General features: G+C 30.5%; 2 protein-coding genes and 1 non-coding gene across 3 annotated transcripts; all 3 read left to right on the top strand.

The window, feature by feature from the left end:
- The first annotated feature begins 4,832 nt into the window (after positions 1 to 4,832).
- On the top strand, positions 4,833 to 4,914 carry TRNAS-CGA. Its single transcript has one exon. It is a non-coding gene; the product is annotated as a tRNA-Ser (tRNA).
- A 1,109-nt stretch (positions 4,915 to 6,023) lies between these two features.
- LOC110627051 (peroxisome biogenesis protein 2) lies at positions 6,024 to 10,632 on the top strand. Its single transcript, XM_021773274.2, has 8 exons — positions 6,024 to 6,281; positions 6,784 to 6,897; positions 7,015 to 7,168; positions 7,526 to 7,662; positions 7,767 to 7,867; positions 8,386 to 8,503; positions 9,696 to 9,862; positions 10,247 to 10,632. Exons 1-8 carry the CDS (start codon positions 6,180 to 6,182, stop codon positions 10,365 to 10,367), a joined length of 1,014 nt encoding a protein of 337 aa, XP_021628966.1. The 5' UTR covers positions 6,024 to 6,179; the 3' UTR covers positions 10,368 to 10,632.
- A 2,175-nt stretch (positions 10,633 to 12,807) lies between these two features.
- LOC110626123 (transcription factor bHLH68) lies at positions 12,808 to 16,279 on the top strand. Its single transcript, XM_021771875.2, has 8 exons — positions 12,808 to 13,334; positions 13,623 to 13,941; positions 14,061 to 14,135; positions 14,357 to 14,422; positions 14,716 to 14,781; positions 14,963 to 15,019; positions 15,188 to 15,232; positions 15,784 to 16,279. Exons 1-8 carry the CDS (start codon positions 13,147 to 13,149, stop codon positions 15,910 to 15,912), a joined length of 945 nt encoding a protein of 314 aa, XP_021627567.1. The 5' UTR covers positions 12,808 to 13,146; the 3' UTR covers positions 15,913 to 16,279.
- The last annotated feature ends 5,943 nt before the right edge of the window (positions 16,280 to 22,222 follow it).

The raw sequence follows: 22,222 nt of genomic DNA on the forward strand, positions 1-22,222 counted from the left end.
TAAGAAGTAGGGTCCCACTGGGAAAAGATTGTGCCTCCCACTAGTGTAGTGGTGGGTCCAATCCAACCACAGTATTCTTACATTTTAGTACTTATCTAATCTCTTTATTCCCAAATCTTTCTTTCTTTTTTTTTTTATGAATATTTATTTATTTAATTCTCATTTTTATTTTTGGGAGAGAGTGGGACCTACTTGCCGCGCACCATAGCTACAGTGAGCACTAGTTGCCAAGCTGATAAGCTAAGGCTAACCCAAAAAGAGAAGAGAAATTGAACTTTGTTCCTCTAAAAAGAAAAAAATTCTGTTTGTTGGATTGAATTGAACATTATTTTCCTGAAAATGATTTCCTCCAAATTATTTGGTTTTTTTATATATATTTTTTAAAACTTTTCACCGTCCACTAAATCCCTGCCTGCTGCTCAAGCCTCAAGTGAAGGTGATATGATGTGAATATGCATCACAATGGACCATTTCAAAAGCTACTATCAAACACTTGTTTACGTTTTTCTAGAACAAACCCCTAATTTTAATTTATGTGGGTAGCTTTATTTGAGTGAAAACTCAAATATAAATTTATCAGATTAGTAAAATAAAATAAATTCAATAGAAAGTATGTATTAATTATCCGAAAATTAAGTAAATCTTATATATGCTGAAAGCATATTTGCAGGCCCACAAAGTGGTTAACATACCATTGTCAATTGTTGCTCTCAAAGTCTTGAAAGCCTTAGCAGATCACTTAGTAAACTGCACTACATATATTGCTTTTGTCTGAATTGGTTCTGTCAATGAACAATGAAATTGTATCTTCCCCTTTGCATATCAAAACTTGCTTGAAATTCCCATCTACTTCATTTTTTAATCCATATTTAGAATCAACAAACTCAATTCTTTTCTCTTATGGAATTTTTTCATAATTTTTTACATTTTAATGGTTGCTTCTCAGTCAATAGATAAGAATTGGGAGGAGATTTTTCGTTAATATGGAAGAGTCATGGATCTGCTTCTGTGGTTGGCTTTTTTTCAAATTTCATTAATTCGGTTGTTTTGGAAGATAATATTCAATTGAGATTTACTAGTTATTATGGATTTCCGGAATTGCAACGGCGACGTCAATCTTGAAATCTTATTCTAACTTTATCTCATAGAAACTCTCTTCCGTGACTTTGTTCGGAAGATTTTAATGATTTATGCTCAAGAGATATGAAAAAAGAAGAAGTATTTTTGCCAAATTATCTTATGCAGGGATTTAGACAGACATTTAAGGAGCATTTTTGCCAAATTATCTTATACAGAGTTTGGTTTTGAATGATTGTAAATTTTTGTTTTGAATGATTGTAAATTTTTGTTAGACTCTAAAATGGATTCGTCGTAATACTACTCTAACTACTCATACTTTAGCTAGAGAATCTATCAGATATAATCGTCTCTCTTTTTGATATGATATCTCTCTTTGTTTGATGAAATTTTATTAATACAATCAATACATTAAAGCAGATTAATACTTCATTCCCATTTACCAATTCCTTACCCAACAAAGATTAGAAACTCTTAGGAAATTCAAAGTTATTTTTGCTCCTTAAGAGTCGGCAATGCATCCACTGGAAGCCCACAGGATAGGATTGGCGATCTCCATGTTCATGTGATCCATGTATATATATTGGAAGGCAAATATTGGAGATAAAATGCATTATTGGTGAGGTCCAATTGCACATTCCATATATTAAGAGGTGTATTGGGGGGTCAAGTCAGGTCACTACTGATCACATTATAGTGAGAAACCTCACTCAGACAACGATAATGGTAGGTCCCTTAAGATACCTGCAAAAGCAGATTTCAAAGTATTTCTAACATAATCCAAATATAAACATATAACTGCTACTCTGTCATGCCTCTAACTGAAACATTTATTTGAAGTTCCATCAACTTGTCATAAAGAGAAGTGGTAGCTTCAGCAAAGAGTTATTGCAGAAGCTTAGCTAGATCTATAGCCTTGATGAAAAGATTAGCAGGAAAAAAGATTTCTTCAAACACAAGTTTTATAGTTTTTTAAACAGTGAATTAATATGTTTAGTCATTAATGTTGAAAGAAAATGATGGGAACCTAATAATGCTGCACTACTTATTGATCCCATTATGGCATGCATTATCTTTTCATAGCTTGACTACAGAATGTCTAGCTGCACTGCCCAAAAGTTAGATACTGTATTAAAACTGATATAGCCCTACACATTAATTCAAGCACAAGAGTCTCTTGTACTAGATTTTTACAAGCCTGCTTTTATGTTGTCCATTTTCCATAAGTTCCAGAAGCATTGCCTAGTAGACAGTAAATCTCATGTTTATAGAGATTTTACAGATTTTATTCGAACTACCGGTAACGGCTAAGTGATGACGGTTAGATTTACCTACGAAGTATCCCTTACTTGGTTGTCGGCCCTTACTTAAAGTAACATCCACATCATCACTTTGACTCTGTGCGAATTAGGTTTAGTCAAAAGGTCTTAGCCATATGGGTGAGGCTCCAGCCATATCACATACGTAAGTGCATAGATTTCTTTGTTTTCTTGGTGGGAAGGATCCAGGCTTATTGTGCAAACGTTGTTTAGTGAATCTGGGTACATGACCTCTCTCCACTCATCAATGTATTGCCCATTGAACCCTTGTTAATTACTTGACTAGCAGTAGCTAGGTCACTTGAAAGAAGTAGCTTGAGTTATTTATCAAGAGAACGTGAGAATTGTGAAGATAGTGGAATGTTGTTAGTCCTGGAATCTTTTAATCTGCTAAAAGTTCAAAAAGTGACATGATATCGGAAGACTATATGTGAAAGAAGATCACATTTGTCATGATATTATTGACTGAAAGTCAAATCAAGTAATGTTGGGAATTGAGCTGCAGATCACTTTGAAGTTGTTGCTTTTCCAACGTTGATTTTAAAGTGCTATTGCCATTGGAGAGCATGGTGGGAATTGACCAGCACTCAAGCTGTAACCTAGAGCAACTCTCGCCAAATCCAGAGACAACCCTTGAAAATATTACTCAAGAACTGCAAAATCTTGCATGCAATTTCAGCTGGGACTTGGAATTCAAGATCCTGATTTGAAGAAGTCCCGAGTCCCATGGCCATACCCATATGTCAAATCAATGATCTTCAGAAAGGCTCACTACAGAAACTTAATATGTGAAGTAGTTCAAATTTTTAATGAGACTAATCATTGCAGATTAAGAATGGAAATTATGGCATATAATTACTGGGAAAACCAAGCCACAAAAATCTTGATTACACTGTCAAATCATTGTATACATCATTATCAAAACAGTGTTTAGCATGTTAATGTTTCATAAATGTAATACAGGAAAAATAATCATAGATCATTCTGAATAGTTGGATTCATTAAGTGTTTTGTGTTTATTGACATGGTCCAAATCCACCAACCTGTGGGCATCTAATAACTTTCAGACACATTACAAACTTTTTGTGCAGATTTGATAGGAGACAAGAGAGGTGATGGTACTTGAATGGCCTTGTTAACTACAGTTCAATAAAATTTTTAAATATTCAATCATTTTAGAGATGAATTTATGTTTCTACTTGATTTTTTTAGACAAAAGACAATAAAGCTTTTAATAATGAATAATCTTCAAAGTAATTTTAATTTAATATTATATTTTCATCTTCTTAAATTAGCTGTAGGTCTCCAAAGGCTATGCCTCACCCTGTGATATAACATGGATGAATTAACATTATTTTGTTTTAGTTTTGAGATAAAAAGGTTACTGTTTATGAGCAAAATGTGGGTTTTGCATGGCGCAAACTGCAAGGTCATGGAATTTTCTCATGGATGTGTAGCAGTGTAAATGAGCTGGTGAGCCTCGAGTGACTTATTTGAGTCTCCTTTCGATAAAAATTTAATTCGACTTGAATTAATTTTTAAACAGTTAAATTTCAACTTAATTTTTAAATTCGTCTTATAAATAATTTTTGAATTCATCTCATAAATAAGTTAAATTTAAACTTGTATGTATTTATATAATTAAAATTTAAGAGTTATAAACTGTCATTTATTATAAGTTGATGAGTTAACTCTAAAATATATTTATTTATCTAAAATTATTTAATTGCATGTATATTACTTTAAAACTGAAATTTATTAAAATTTTAAGTTAATTGAGTTACTCATAAATTATTTATAATTTAACTCGATAAAAATTCGACCCCTCTTACTAATAAAACAAGTTTGAATTTATTGTTATTCCATTCTGTTTATTAATTATTTAAAGAAAAATTTATTATTTAATTTTTATAATATAAAAAAATTTACTAGTTAATTTTTTAATTTTAAAAACTATATTTTAAAAAATATATTTTAAAAAAATTATTAATTAATTTCTCGATTAATTTTATCATTAATTATTTTATTATTTAATTCTATATAATTTTTAAAAATTTATTAATTGATTTTTTAAATTTTTAAAAAATTTCCTAATTAATTTTTTGATATAAAAAATATTTTAAATTTTTTATAATATTTAATGATTAAAATTAATAAAAAAATTAATTATTAAATATTTTAAAATATATTTTTAAAATTAAAAAATTTAATTAAAATTTTTTTTCCTATTATACAGATTAAATAATAAATTTTTCTTATTTAAACCATCCTATAATAGTTTTGTGCCCGTACACAATGCCAAACTGGGCCAAAGGTTAAGACGCAGCAAACACTGCAGTTGCTGCCCTCAAATTATTTTCCAATATGATGGGCCTGAAAATATCTATCCTTGAGAAACCTTTCTTCCGCAACAATTGCCACGGAGTAATCGCTAACGTCGATATGTCCGAGTGGTTAAGGAGACAGACTCGAAATCTGTTGGGCTATGCCTGCGCAGGTTCGAATCCTGCTGTCGACGAATTTTTTTCACTCTTTTTTCATTGGGTTGGGTCCAAATTCCTGTACTTTCCAAGGACAAATATGGCTTCTAAATTTTACCATACTCAATTTATTTGATAATAACATAATAATGTGAGTTATTTAATTTTCAACAGAATAATATAAGTTTTTAACATATTGAAAAAATAAAATTTATTACTTTAATCATATTAACTATTTTTTTTAATACAAATGGAAATAAATCTATTATTTATGAAATAAAGTATGTTATCAACGGTAATTTTTTCCTTAATTCATTTAATTTACACTCTTATTTTGCTTGTATAAAGAAAGCTTAATAATTTTCATGTTTTTGAAGCAAAGTACTTTTTATTTGATTCGCAATTGATTTTAAAAATATTTTAGAATTATTTTATTTAATAGTAAATATTTTTAAATTTAATTTCAACTAATATCATATATATAATATTTTTACAAATATTTTTAAATTCTTTTTTTTTTCCAAGTTTATAAGGTTGATTAATGAAAAGTTCAAAAATCTTAAGCATTATATTCATAAGTTGAAGGCCTCATAACAACAACAACATTAGAGATTTTGATGATAATGGATAGACAGATGCGCATGTACGTATAGTTCTATGTGATAGCGATAAATGAAACAATAATATAGTCACAGTAACATAATCACATTTATGCATTACTAAAAGATAAAAAAAAATAAAAGAAAGAATCACGATCCATTCTATTCAGACAAAATATTTTTATACATACAAACATTTTATTTTTTTTTTAAATTTTAAATTTATTTCTTTTAAATTTCATATTATAGAAATGGAAAGAGCCATCTTTCGCAGCCACGAACCAATAAACACATAGAAATTCTAAAAAATCTCCCATTAAAATGAGGAGAATTTTTTTTTTTTAATTTACAAAAATGCATTATAAGACTGCAATAAGCATACATATATCTTTAAGCTTTGATATTTTTGCAAAATATTTAAGTTTTGATTAGAAATTGTTGGATAATACATGTATATAGCCGATCAAACCACACCTGCATTTTCTTGAAAAACACAAAACAACTAACATTATGACCAAAATGCCCTTCTTATCAATTAACGATAACTTCCACCTCTCCTTTCACATAATTAATTACTAATAAAGATGAACAGTGCAACTAGCTTCTACCTTTTACTGCTGCTGCTTCTGTGAATAGTGCTTAGCACAGCATATCTCCCTCTCTGCTTCAAACCCTAGCAATCCCAGAATTGCACTTTCTTCGAAATGGGTAGTAGCAGTACATCGCCTCCACCACACGATGCATGGCTTCTTGCTTACCAGAAATTGCTTCCTCAATGGCAATCTCTCACCCCCTCGTCTCACCTGGTATTTTTATTTATTCTGCTTACTCCATTTAATTTCCCCTTCCAACCATTAATTAAGGATTTTCTTTATCTTTTGGTCCTAATTGTTTGTTGCTTTCGTCTACTAACTGGTTTCCAAATCAACCTAGATAAGAAAGTTAGGAACTTCATGGGGCAAGAAATATGTTTGCTATAGCTGAATTGCGTTAGATGACTTAAATTTCCCTATTTCCACCACCAAATTATTGTTAAGAAAAAATCTCGGAGAAATATTATCCAGGAAACCATTTATTGCCAATATGCCTGAGCAAATTTTCTTTCCCGTTGGACTCGATAGTGTCCAATTTTCTGTAATTCTGGACTTATTTTATTGTTTATTTTATACGTCAATTTATAGAGCCAATTTTTAAAATTTTCTATATGGTCAAGTTAGGTTAAAAATTTTGAGATGGGCCTATGTGCAAGTAAATTGCTTTCTTATCTATATCCATGTGGATGTTTCTTATGTTTGATTCCTGTGGCAGTCAACAATACCAATTTCAATATCTAGAGTTAATCAATTTGATGCTGCAAGATTAGACATTGAAATGTCAGCGATGTTAAAAGAGCAATTGGTCAAGGTCTTCTCTCTAATGAAGGTATTTGTTTGTTTCTTCTGGTATATAACATTGATTTTTTAATTATTTGCTCATGTATATTATTCTGATGCTGCATGAGGCAACGTTTAATTGGTTTCTTCCATTTGTTGGGATTAGCCAGGAATGTTATTTCAATATGAGCCAGAACTTGATGCTTTCCTTGAGTTTCTTATTTGGAGGTTCTCTATTTGGGTAGATAAGCCTACTCCTGGAAATGCTCTGATGAATCTGAGGTATAGAGATGATCGTGCAGTCGAACCGAGAGAAAAAGGTAAGCACATCTCCACTTTTCCTGCATAGCTGGAAGCTGGTTCAATGTTATGTGTTAAGTTTAGATTATTGTGTTTAGATTGAAATTGAATGCCTTTGCACTTGATAAGTGATGCTCTAGCAAACTCAATGGTTGTAGATTCTTCCATTGCTCTCGTGGGCCTGTTTAAATAGGTTTTCTACATGCTTATCAATATGTTCCTCATCTTAGCTATGATTACCCTTTGTGGGTACCTTATTGGGCTTTCAAATGCAAGTTCAATATATTTACCATTGTAATATGCTAATTCTGTTCATCTGTTACTAGCTTGAGCAAAGTTGTCTTATAACTTTTGCTTGGCATGTCTTGTTCCTACAGTCAGAACAGGTTTGGAAGGACCTGGACTTACTGTGGCTCAGAAAATCTGGTATTGCATTGCCACTGTTGGTGGTCAATATGTCTGGGCTCGCTTGCAGTCATTCTCAGCTTTTCGTAGATGGGGTGATTCTGAGCGGGTACTCTTTCTTTTTTTCTTAATTCATATTCTTTTCACCCTGGAAGTATTGATGGAGGATTGAACAGTGCAGCAGAGTACTCATTTTCCTTTTGTATTCTTCAGAGGCCTCTAGCACGACGAGTATGGATTTTGATACAACGAGTTGAGGGACTTTACAAAGCTGCTTCATTTGGCAACCTGCTCATATTTCTTTACACGGGAAGGTATGGTTTCGAGCATGGTTTGTGAATCTAATTTTCCAAAAGAATAACTTGCACAAAAATTAAGCCATGAATGTTAGATAAAACTGGTTTATACAAGATGTAATATTCACATTGCTGAAAAGAGAGTCAGTTAAAATTAGTCATTTATTGTTCTTCCGTATGGATTAATTTGGTCTATTATTGTGTGTGTGTGTGTTTTTTTTGGGGGGATCTAACAAATGCCTTTATCGTGATAGTGGTGATCTCTGACAGGATTTAAGAATTGGTCTAGCTGATGTTTACTAGTGGATACCATTTATGGATGCATTTGAATGGATGACTATTTATATACTTATTTTGGGACACTCAAGTCTTGCTTTAGTTATTTGAATTAAATATCTGCACTTTTTGTGAATTTGATTGATGAATTTTATATTATATAATTTTATTGTTCAGAAAATACATTACTGGAAAGGTTGTTCAGTTGATGATCTCTCTGGGTTTGACAAATCTCCATTTTCTGTCTTGTTTTGATGCAGATTTAGGAACCTCATTGAAAGAGTCTTAAGAGCAAGGCTTGTCTATGGAAGCCCTAATATGAACCGTGCTGTTAGCTTTGAGTACATGAATCGCCAATTAGTGTGGAATGAATTTTCGGTAATTGATTCTGAATTTTAAGATTTACATGTTATCTAGTCACTGACTCAAAGTTTCATATGTGAGGGAAATGCCTTTATTAACACGCTTTATATGTATCTTTTTGCTAGTTTGAAGGTCTCTTTCTGTTCTCAACTTTTTCTTTTGGTACCTGAATTATCTAATGTCCTTTTCTTGTTGGTATTTAATAATGCTCCTTGCTGTTCAGAATTGCCTGGTGGTTGCTTCTAATTAATGAATTGGCAATAAGTTGTGGATATTGTGGAGTGAGACTACCTAATCAGCTTATGCAGCGGTCAAAAAGGAAAAAAAGCAAAATAAAAAGAAAGACAACACAAACAAAAAAGAACCAACTCATAGGTGTGATGGAGAGAGAGAGAGAGAGAGAGGAAAATGGAATTGAAAAAGAGATATGGGGTCACTTTTCTTTTCTTGTTGCTCTTACATGATATAAAACATTTATTTTTTTAAGTTAATATATTTTTATTTGTGACTGTATTTAGGATTTCAGTTCATCTAATATTTTATTGTTGCCTTTACTTTAACAATTTTTAAATTCCATACCAAATAACCCCGCAATGAAAAATAAAGATTGCCTTTCTGGAATGCTTGAGGATTACCTAAAACTGAAATGCATGTTGCATGCCACCTCTCAGAAGTCTTATGCATTGATATGATGCCAGTTCAATTATTTTGTTTGTTTTCTTACCAGGACTTCGTTGCATTTAGACATCTCATACAAACTGTTATAGTTCTTGGCTACAAAGTTAAACACTGTACCGGAGGAAATTGAGCGCCCAGAAATTGTATATACAATTAATGAGTCAGTTTCTAATTTTTGTAGAAATTAATGTTTTGAAGTAGGTTCTGGTAAATTACTAATTGCTAGTCAACTGGATATTAATTTGAAACTCCTTGAGTTAACTTGAAGGTGACTAGAATTCTTCTTTTAGATGGCCTGCTGGTGGAACCTGTCCAGGTAAATCTTATTACAGAGCTCATCAACTACAGGGTTGGCATCCACCATATATGGTATTACTAGCTGTGGAGATTTACATTAATCACTTGGCTTTGGTTGCCACTTTAGGAGTTTTATGTCTTTTAACTTCGGCTTGAAATGCCAAGATACCAGCCAAAATGAGTCTGTCTTGGTAAATTTGTTCTGGAACTTACTGCTTTTGGTGATTTGCAGGAGATGTTATTGTTGCTGCTTCCTCTTCTTAACTCATCATCTGTTAAAAGCTTACTTAGCTCGTTTTCGAAGGACAAATCCTCTAGTTCCACAGGAGATGATGGTACTTGTCCTGTTTGCCGCTCGATTCCAACCACTCCATTCCTTGCTCTTCCCTGTCAACACAGGTAAAATAAATTATCTTACACATCCTTGATTATTCCAACTTTTAGGAAGCTACCCTACATAATGTGAACTTCATTGTCAATACATTTTTCTGTGTGCGTAGCGTGGTGATAAGGCCTAAACAAGTTCCTAATCCTTGTAGCGTTTTGCCTTTCTTTTTCAATTGTTTACTTTGTGGCCCACTGGGTTATAAATAGTAGTAGCAAAATCCTATCCCCAATAATTTCTCTTGCTCCTCTGTTTGCCTGAAGTTCGTTCCATAAACAAGACTAGCACTTACTTTAAGCTACTTAATGGTCGAACACACCTTACTGCAAAGTTTCCATTCTCTAAATTACTTTTATAGCTTAATATTTTGCTTCAAGTCTGACTTTTGATGTTGGCAGGTACTGTTACTACTGCCTTAGAACACAATGTTCTGCATCTCCAGCATACCGCTGTCCTAGATGCAGCGAGCCAGTAGTAGCTATGCAGCGGCATGGTTTCTTTGCTCCTAGTCCAGAGTGATAGAGCAGTAGGATGAAGATCAATATTAAGTACTGTAAAAAATTTAAGAAAAAAAAAGGAAAAAGAAAACAAAAGAGGAAGAAGAAGATGTGCCCAATTAGGCATATAATTTAATCAAGTGATAAAGCTGCTTTTTTTTTGTCTTCCTGTAGAAGAAATTGTTCACCCAATTGCTTTGGGAATCATTCTTTGTCATATTCTGCAATTAAGAAATTCTTTTCTCAATTCATAAATTCCTGAAAAAGCTCTATTGTTTTCTTCTTGATCTACAGCTCCATTAGCAACATGTTGACACCTTGATCAATTATTGGAGTTGAGTCGACTCGACTCAGTATTGGGTTCTCTAAGGTCTTTTGATTATGTCTGTAATCTAGTAGTTAGGTAAGAAAAAATAAATCCCCATATTAGTGGTTGCAATCGCTATGAAGCGATAGCAAGTGGTTGGTGATCGTGTAGAAGCTTTTGTATGAATGCTATGTGTTCATGTCTGTAAGCCTCACTTTTTGAGTGGAAGCGTGTGCAAAGTGTGATGTAATTTATGCCTTCATAGTAACCAAACACTAGATTGAAGAGAAGATAAGAAAACGATTATGCCTTGGCCCGAAATAGATAGCTTTCATTTCGACAGAAAATCAAAAAGAGAAAAATGTAGCTTTCATGGTAGCATTTCTTTCTCTTCTAACGCCTAGTCAGGGTGGTTTCGTAATATCAACGTGCTCTACGGAACCTTTCCTGCATCACTTCCTTCATGAACGGGAGGAGGTGAAGCTATCTCTCCCTGGTTATCATTAACGAGTTTCTTGCTGCTCTGGTATGTCGGCCTGGTTAAGGCGGCTAAGGAGAGAAGAAGCACATGCACTTTTACTTATAAAAAAAATAAGATAATATTATATTAGGTCAAAATTTATTTGATCCTAATAAAAATATATAGACTTAATTATAAAAAATCTTCTCCTAATTTTCTTGCATTCCCTATTTAAAATAAAAAATTCTATAAGAATTCAATTTAAATTGATTTTATTATAATTTTTAAAAAGAATTCAATTCTTTTTAAATTAAAAAAATTATTTCCAAATAAATTGAAATTATACAATTTATTAAGAATTCATTTTAATTCTTTATTTTACAAAACAAACCATTCCAAAATATTTATATATAATTCTATGACATGATTGAAGGAAAGGGTTGTAAGCTAGAAGTTTAATTTTAGACTTTTTCATTACTAAAACATTTAATTAATTATTAGATTTTTAATCAAATGACAAAATCATTTAATAGACTTGATTAATAAGCATATCAAGGATTAATCATTGTATTTTACAAAATAAATACAATATTCTTCCTTTTCTTTTTTGAATTCTTATTGTTTCAGCAATTAGAGTGTATTATTTTTTCTCCTTAGTTTTTAGATATTCAAGAATATTTGAAGCTTCTGATATGTCAAGTGATTTAACATGGAAAGATTATATATGTTTGAAACAAGGGAAATGTCTTCACATCCCAATAAACAGAAGAACATAGATCTGAGGGTATATGGCAGATAATGTACCTTTCTAATTAGCAGAGCTAAGTTGTACATATATCTCCTTATGTTGGGATTCCACAAAACAATCATTTTCATTCAATTTGTGGGCCTGCTAAAAACCATGGCTGCATTATATATATCAGTCAAAAAGATTGTCAAATATCCTATGATTTTCACTGTTGTGTATATTATCTTCAACTTCTTGCCTATATACTCTTCAAACAACAAAATCAAAATCATCCAAAATAACATCTTTTATTTTTATATGAAAGCATCTGATTGATCATATTCAGTTTGTTTTTATCATGTTCAGTATCTGCTCAAGTACCACAGCAAAAAAATTTTAAAAAAAATTCAAAATATATTCATATAATAGGCTAAAATATACAATCATTATATTTTGTCTCTCAGTTTTTTCAAGTCTAAATTAAATGGAAACCCATCAAATGGCTTATCTACCTTTTTGCTTGGAAGCATGTGCACTTAGTACAGATTAAATTAGCAGCCTCATATATGTATGTATGAATAAAATAAGATTGAAATAGTACATATATAATTGGTGTGAGAGTATGGGAATTTTCTTTTCTTGCTAATTATAAAGAACTTTTCTATTATATATGCTGAAATTCTAGGGCTACCTTCCTACATAGATTCAGCATTTCTGTTTGCTAGTTGAATTATTGATCCAGAAAAGAGAAAAGGCATGATAATGTGAATTTTTTTAAACAAAAAATTCTACTATAAAATTATACCTTAAATGATCATACCCTAACCCTAACTCTAACTCCAAAACAATCCCAATGTACCACCTCAAATCAAGGAAACAAGTTATATAAGCTTCTAAATAACCATTAGTTTATGGGCTGGAAACACTGGTGACCAGCTTTTGTTACCCCCCACTTTATAATAAAGCAAAAGCAAAGAATAAAAAAGGCTACTAAATAAATGAAAGGAAGAAGGAAAGAGAAGGAAACATATGCAAAGCTCTCTAACCCCACATCTCTATAAAAATTCTTTGAGAAAATGGACTCAAAGTTTCTTCAACCTCATCTGGGAAAGCAAACAGGACTTTGAAAGCTTTATCAAAGGCCTTGTAAGGATGCATAAACAAGGAAATATGACAAAGTGAAAGAAAGTGAAGGGAGAAAAGAACTTGTATTTTTTTTTTCTTATATGCTTCTTTTCTGAAGGCAGGAATTTGGAGCGTGTGTGTGTTTTTGCAGAGAACTTGCGCCCATCAGTACTGCCAAGCTAATGATGGCTGGAAACCCTAGCCGGTGGAGCGTGCATCCACCATCTCAACAGCCTTCTTCTTTGTTATCTTCATCTCCTTCTCCATCTCTCTTCCCTTCCCAATACGTGCTCGGATCTTCTTCTTCACATCCTTTTAATTCTTTGACTGATAACCAAGAGCTTCCTCAGTCATGGAGCCAACTACTTTTGTATATATCTCTATCTCAACTTCACTTTTTATTATATATATTTCACATGCTGTACTCTCATAGATTTTCTTTAATTCCTGATCTACACATCATATTTTCTTTATATATTCAGTATATACTTCAATTTATTTGTATGAGCTTTGCTTCCCCTCCCTCTGAAATATTCACTGTATACTACATGCACGGCATCACTGACCATATATTAGGACATGGGTTTCTGCTTTCGCAATTGATAAGAATGTTGGCGGGGCTTATGCTAACTAGGATAATTTTTTCTTTTTCTTACAGGGGGGGTTTGTCAGGAGAAGAAGATAGGTTTGGTCTAAGTCACTTTCAACCTAAAAAGTTGGAAAATTGGGAAGACCCAATCTTGAATCCTTACTCAAGGGTTCCTGTAGTTGCTGATGTAAAGCAAGAAATTCCTCAAAATAGCAATTTGTACGGTCATGGAGATGAAGAATTTCAGCAGCTCAGGCCTACTACTTGGCCACAAGTAATGCCAGTCTCGTCTCCTAGGTCTTGTATTACAACTCTCAGTAGTAATATACTGGACTTCTCTTATAACAAGCCATGTGTGAGGAGTCAACATCCAGATCAATCATCTGAGGTATGCAAGGGACAGACAGGCCAATTCTCTTCATTCATTGTCTGTATGAATAGTAAACCGAGTTTTTTCATCTGGGGTTTCTCATATTCTTTCATTTTTCTCCTTCGTTTGATGTATAGTGCAATAGTACAGCCACTGGTGGACTGAGCAAGAAGCCTAGGGTTCAGCCGTATCCGACCCAACCACCTCTAAAGGTATTGCAGCTTCTCTCTCTCTCTCTCTATCTTTATCAGCGTGGGTGTGCGGCCTGTCTGTGTCTGAGTCGGTATAATGTCTTTCTTGATTGTCTTTGTCTGGGCATGTGTGATTCTTCTGCTATGTTTCATCTATTAATTAAATAAAAAAATATGATAAAGTTGTAACAAATCGTGCAGCTCTCTAATTTAGTCTTATGTGTTAAACTCCACTGAGACAGGTGAGGAAGGAGAAGTTGGGTGATAGAATCACAGCACTCCACCAGCTAGTTTCCCCATTTGGAAAGGTAAACTAAAAACTCTACTTCTTCGTTTACAATCTCCGAACAGAAAGAAGAATAATTAAGCAGTGATCTTTTATCCCCCACTCTTTCTTCTTCTTTTTTTTTTGCTTTATTCTTTTCTATGATAAAACTCATAAAGCCATTTTTTTAAAAAGATTTTTTTTTTCAAAAGAAATATCATCAAAGCTCTCTATGTGCTAGCTCTTTATCTTTACTCTTTTGGCTCTCTCTTTTTTAACATTAAAGAAGATCAAAAGGATGATTTGGGGTGTGGGTGATGTGTTCCTCTTTTGCAGACTGACACAGCTTCTGTCTTGTTAGAAGCTATTGGATATATCAGATTCCTGCAGGGTCAAATTGAGGTGATGTTTCTTCAATTTTTTTTTTTTTTTTATACTCTCTGCAAGCAACTCAGAATCAGTGAGCAGCATGCAGTTAAAGTGCTTTGAATTATGCATGCTTTTTTCTAATCATTAAATTTATTTTTAGTTATGAAAGTCATCAAATCTTATTCTCTCTTTTCTCTTCCTTTCATTTTTGCAGGCCCTTAGCTCCCCTTACTTGGGCAATTCATCATCAAACGTTAGGAACCAACAATCTGTAAGTACCCACTTGCATATATATACTCATTCCTCCTTTCCCAATGCAACACCAATAAGATTTCCTCTCTCTCTCTCTTCCACTCTGGTGAGTATGCACATGTGCTAGTTTAGCCCATGTGTGTTTGTGTGGCTTACCGTCTTAAAAAAGAGATTTTTTTTTTGTTAGGTTCAAGGAGAAAAAAATTCCATGTTTCCTGAAGACCCAGGTCAGGTATGCTTTATTGGATCCACCACTTTTATTTTAAAAAAAAATCAAGTCTTTCTACATGATAATAATCAGCATTAACCATGTTTATGGAATAAAGAACAAAGTTCTCAGCTTTCTCTACAACTTTACCTGATTGAAAATTAATCAAAACCACAATTTTGGATTACTTAAGAGTAATTGGGAATCCAAAAAAGGGTTTTGAGAAAAAGATTAAAAAGAAAAACACCCATACTTTTTTTTTTTTTTCTTTCCCCTCCTTTTCATTTTTCACTTAGATGTTGAAAGGCATCTGCTTGAAAAGAAAAGGAGGTTCCAATCAGCAGGTACTGATCTTTATTTTTTTTTTCTTTGTGCAGCATCTTTATAGTATTTTGCACAATAAATTAATTTTCTCCTTCATTTGACTTATTATTCTTTATTATATACAGTCATCATTTTCCTAATCCTCATCATGGCTCTATTATATTTTATTAAGCAAATTGATTTTAGATCACTCATAGAAATTAATATATATTATGAAAAGGGTATTGATTATTTGATCATAAATACATCAGGATAGCCATGAAATGCCAAAGGACTTGAGGAGCAGAGGTCTGTGCTTGGTTCCTGTGTCTTGTACTCAGCATGTCGGAAGCGATAATGGTGCTGATTATTGGGCTCCAGCGATCGGCGGGGGGTTCTGAAGCTAGCTGTGGCATTTTGATGAGTTTGAAGCTTTTAGATTGAATGATATAACATCATGAGCAGTCACTCTGCAACAATCTAAGGCTGATTGCTCATGATGCTATGCATTCTAACTAAAGATTGAAAATTGCCCAAATTATTATCATCCTTCATTGTACCCTCTAACTTTGATTAAGATAATGATCTTGTTGTATCTGTTGATGTTTCCTTAATTTCTCCGCATGTCTTATAGAGCTTCATGTGTGTGTGAAGCTTTTTGATTGATTAGTAGTTTTGTTAATTGCGAGATGCTTATCCAGCAGGAGTATCATTCTTTCTTGTCCTATTATCAAAAGGAAAGAGTGTATATCTCCATCTTCCTCTCAATTGTAACAAGCCTTTTGCTTATCAAGTAAAAAAAAAAAAATCCTTCCTTTTACTTTATATTTTTTCTTTCATTTGAATGCATTGCAGCATCTTTGAAAAATCCTTTAACGGTTAGAGTTATCACGAGAGTTATGAGGCAATGCCAATAAATTTTAATTTAGTTGTACTAGAGTTTCTCCAAATTGAATTTAAGCCCCAATGTAGAATTCACATCACATTCTTCCCTACTAATTAAATTTTCGACGTTCTTATCGCAATTGAATCGAATACCCTTTATCTCATACGGGTAGGTCTTTCTTCGCTACTTCTGCATAATTTTTCTGATTCAGGATGGATCTGATAATTGAAACAGTCAGGGTCAAACTGATCCAAATAATTCTTAGACCCACTTCTCACTTGACAAAAAATGATTAATTCAAATTATTTAGTAATTTCCTACTATTTATTTTTTACAATTGAAAATTTTTCATAAATTGCCGATCTGAAATTTCTAGATGGAATTCCTAAGCAGGTAGCTGAACGTTACAAACTTTTTTTATTTTACTACAAATCTTGAATTGAAACCAATGTATGGTGAGAGTGAATGATTTGCCTTCCCTTAATGAGTTTGGCCCATGGGAGTTTATCAGAAATTTTCTTTATTTGCAGCAATTTCTTGATGATTGGAGAAAATCATCAGCTGCCAGAAGTAGGGGGAAGACGTTAGAGATAAACTTTGGACATTAATTGCATGGACATAATTGCACGTGTTTTTTTTTTTTTTTTTTAATTCTGATTGTTTTTTTCAAAATTTTCTTTTTAACTATCAGAATTAGATTTGCATAGAAAAGGAAAAGAGATAAAGAAATCTTATGTCTGCAATTCAAATTAAGAACAGAAATCACTTTCTGATCTGTTATTCTCTTGGAGACTTCTAATAAATTCCTTGTCTAATTATAAAAATTAATTAATACTGAATTAAATTTAACATTACAAATATTAAATTAGCCAAGTAAATTTATGTTTAATTATTAGATTATTGAATTACAGAATTGAAATTCATGCAAAAATAAATAAAATAAAATAAGATTGAGGAGTTAGAAATAATTATTATTTATATATTTTCATAACTAAAATATTTAAAATTCAATTGAGTATGTAAAATTAAGTAAATACTCTATATAAAATAATAAAGAAATATAAAATAAAAATATTATTCATCTACGCAATGATAAGTTGCAGCAACACAACAAAAATTGTACTGTTATAAACCTTTTTCAACAGTTTAAATAAATAAAATAAATTCTGTGAACATTCCTTTTCTTCTTATTTAAAGCCAACTTTTTATTACTACTCATTATAGCAATCCATATTTGTTCTTTAACCATATATATATATATATATATATATATATATATATGAAAATTATTTTTAAAAAAAAAAAAAAAAAAAAGAAAAGGCATGTGGGGGGCCTGACCCGAATATGCTCATATGGACCCCATTCTCGGGTTTTTTTAAATCACTTTTTAGATGCACTCAAGTGCCATGGAGCCACACACCCTTTTCCCCTCGCTTTGACACGTGTCTTCTCTCGTCATCCTTACCTATTTATTATGTCACATTATTATTATTTTTACTATGTATTCTCAAATTTTTTTATTTATTTATTTTTTAAATAAAAATTAAAAATTAAAAATAAAAAAATTAAAATTAAAAATCTCACAAATTTATTTAATTACATTTACCATCAGAGTTAATGATGCCACTTTATTTGTTTTATGTTTGAGTTACTAAACATAAGCATGCTTCTATTTTTCAAAGTTACATTTATTTATTAATGTCTTTTTGTTCCAAAAGTTTCTAACCTTTGTTAAGGTTAATGTTATCAAATTCATGGGAGTATTAATTAATTGTCTTATAAGTTATAAATTTTTACCCTTATTTCAATGATTTTCAACCTGAAATCTTTTACATCAAATCATAAATCTAATAATGATGTTGCCCAATTTTGTATCAAAGCTAATAACTAATGCCTTTAGTTTTTTTTTTTTTTTCCTTCAAAGTTTAATATTTCAAAGAAATGTGATGCTTTGCCTTTGTGCTAATAATATAGATTATCCACAAGATTTTGGCCTAATAATTAAAGGGAGAGTGTCACATATGATTTTGAGATTGACAATAAAAATTAATTAAAGAGTGGTCGATTGAAGTGTAATCTCAATGGTTTTGTATTTGTATTGTATAATGTGGGTAAAACTTCATTTGGTATAGTAGTATTTTGAGTATATCGTAGATCTCATCTTAGTAGAAATTGTATTATTGCAGGAAGTAGGGGTGATTAGTATTTGGTTCAAACCGAAAAAATTGACCGAATCGAGTTAATTCGAAAATTCAGTTCTGTTTTTTATTTATTTTGGTTCGATTTGGTTTTTAATTTTAAAATCTTCGATTATTTCAGTTCGGTTTGATTTTGATCAGAAAAAAATTGAAAAAACTGAACCGAACCGATTTAGTGATAATAATATGTTATTTTCAATAATATAGAAAAATTAAATCATATTAAAATTAAAATATTTTAATTAAATTTTAAAATATTAAAAGTAAAGTGTAAAAAATAAAAAATTTATTAGAAATCGAAACCGATCAAAACCGAATCGAATCGAATCGAATCAGACCGATTCAGTTCGATTCGATTTCTAACCAAAATATGTTCGGTTCGGTTTTTATAAATACTAAAATTTTAATTTTCGATTTATTCAGTTCGATTCAATTTTGAACCGAACCGACCGAATGCTCACCCTTAACAGGAAGTGCTATTTTAGCTTAAAGATAAAATAGATTTTAAAGTTTGTGTTTCTCTGCAGTCAAAGGAAGATAATATATCGGAATTTTGGCAAGTGATTCGTAATTGTACACATGTTTTTTTATTAAAATCAAGTTGCAATCTGAATTAGATTCGACAACAAACTAATATGACTACTCATAATTTTATTAAAATAGTTGTATTATATGCTAATCACCAATTTTGATCTGAATCTCTGAGCTTTATTGTTGATGTAATTCTATGGGAGATTATTTCAGGTTTTTTATTTAACATTTGTGGTATTAGAGTAGGGTGTTGTGAAACACCGATTGACTCGGAGCATAGTTGACATGATGTTCTAAATTTTTCTTGAATATTTTAATAAAAATATTTTATAAAAAAATAAATTAATAAAATTGATATTTTACTAAAATATCCTTTTATGAAATGTTAAAAACTATATAATTTATTATTGTATTGACTAATACTAATAAATGTATATTTAGAACTGTTTTTATAAAAATATTTTAAATTTATAAATAAATACATAAATTTTTAAAAAAATTATAAAAAGGATACTTATTAATGGAGGAAATATATATATATATATATATACATAGAGAGAAAGATAATAATATCTCTCCTTTGTTAGTATTTTTAGATCCTTCATCTGCCATATTCTCGTCCTTTATTCATTTAGACAAGGGGCATCTTTCATCTTTAATTTGACCATAAATCTCCTTTTCTGTTATTGAATAGGTTGTCGGGAGATTTTTATCAAATAGGGGTTATAGAATTTTTTATTTGTAAATTTAGGATTTCAGAGTTTGATTTTCGAGTGGCAACGGAGAATTGTGTCTAACGTCTATTTGAGAAGCGTCAAGTCTTGGCGCCTATCAAACAAGCGCCATGTCTGGCGCTTGTCAAAAAACCACCAAGCTTGACCATTTAAACCCAACTCTAGGCCTTTCCACCCCATCTTCTTTCTTTTCATATTTTCTCTTCTCTCTTTTCCCTTAAAAACCTACTTAAATTATTTTTCAAAATTTTATTTTTCACTCATGACATCTATTTATGTTGTTTCGAAAATTTTAAGAGTAAGTTCGATGATGATAGAGTGAAGAAAATGTGGGAAGAAATCTACAAATTAAGAATGGACTGTCGAAGTAATTTAATTTAACACGTTGTATAGCTCAACTATTATCTGTAAAAAATAATTTATTATATTTATTATATGCGGGACATAGAAATGGTTGATATTTTGATAGAAACGGTTTTGTTGTATTATTTTCAAATTTTAGGTACTATTTGGATAAAATTCGAAGTAGAAAATTATTCTGATTTAGTAAAGTCTTATTTTCATATTTATGAAAAATTAGATCCAGCATTTTGGATGTACCTACAAAATACTCTTTCATTTTGAAAAAAAATATTATAAGAGAGAAAATAAAAAATTAAGAGGTATATATACGGTTTAATTTAATATTAAATTAAAAGTTACATACGGTTTAATTTAATGTTGAATTGTTTATTATATAATAGTAATAGTATATTAACTGTAATATTAATTTTAGGATGGCGAGAATGTATAATTATAAAACGAATATTTATGATTGTTTGAAGAAAAAAGAGAGAATATTCAGATTCCATTAAACAATCAAGAAGGGTGTAAATTCGGGAGATGTAAAAAAAAATTAATTTATGATGTATTTAATTAGTAGTTAATATTTTAAATTTCTAATATATTTTTTTTATTTTAATTATGTATTATGTTATCTTAAATAAAAAAATATTAATATTTTTTAAAATTTTATTATTTGAAATTGTGTTTAGTAATTACTTTTAATTTAAATACAATAAAAAGAAAGTATAAAATACGTGTAATTTAATTGAATTAATAAAAAAATGGATAAAATTTATTTCAGCCAAATAAGACATTAACAATAAAAATAAAATTAAGGGAGATTTATATTTTAGTCTCTGGGTATTGTCATTATTAATAAATTAGTTTCTCCATTTTCAGAAATCTATTAAAACGTCATTATTTTTTTTCTCTGTCAATAAGATAGTACTTCCATCCATTTTTCCGTTAAAAATAGATAAATGATGAGAGATAAATTTTTAAAATCCAATTTTGCTCTCAAATAAAACTCTTTATTTAGTTTTTGGATATTGTTATTATTAACAAGTCAGTCCCTACATTTTTAGAAATCTATTAAAACGTCCTTATCTTTTTTCATATCTATTAAAATATCTTTATCTTTTCTTATATTTATTAAAACGTTCTTATCGTTTCTTTTCGTCAATGAAATAATCCCTCCTTCTCTTCCTCCTCCTTAAAAAAGAAGAAAAGAAGAAGAAGATGATGACGAAGAAGGAGAAGAAGAAGAAAAATATCTATTAAAACGTCCTTATCTTTTCTCATATCTATTAAAATGCCCTTATCTTTTCTTATATTTATTAAAACGTCCTTATCGTTTTTTTTTTTCGTTAATTAAATAGTCCCTCATTCTCCTCCTCCTTAAAAAAAGAAGAAAAAGCAGAAGAAGATGATGATGAAAAATGAGAAGAAGAAGAAAAATAAGAAAAAAGAACAAGAAGAAGAAGAAAAATAAGAAAGAAGAAGAAGAATAATAATAATTATTTTCTCCTCCTTCTTAAAGAATAAGAATAAAAAGAAAAATCGAAGAATAATCAAAGGAGAAAAAGAAGAAAAAGAAGAACCAAAGAAGAAGAAGAGGAAGAAGAATTAATGAAGAAGAAGAAGGAAGAGGAAGAAGAGGAAAAGAAGATGGTAATTTGATTTTTTATTATATTTTTAATGGCAAAAATAAATGGAATGACTATTTTGTTGACGAAGAGAAAAGATAATGACGTTTTAATAGATTTTTAAAAATATAGGAATTTATTAATAATAACAATATTCAAAAATTAAATTATAAATCTCCCTAAAATTAAATATCAAACATTAAATATCTAACTATAAAAATTATTTTTGAATCTTTTATTTAAAAAAAAATTGATTTAAGTTTAATGAAGATAAATATTTTATTTTTTTCAAATTTACAAAAAGCAAAAGGAATATTTTTAAACCATTTGAATTATAATAAAAAAATAAGAGAAATTAAATATAAATAAAATTAAGAATTTTAAATTTAGAT

The sequence above is a fragment of the Manihot esculenta genome, chromosome 11 (assembly GCF_001659605.2).
Source record: "Manihot esculenta cultivar AM560-2 chromosome 11, M.esculenta_v8, whole genome shotgun sequence".
NCBI classification, from domain to species: domain Eukaryota; kingdom Viridiplantae; phylum Streptophyta; class Magnoliopsida; order Malpighiales; family Euphorbiaceae; genus Manihot; species Manihot esculenta.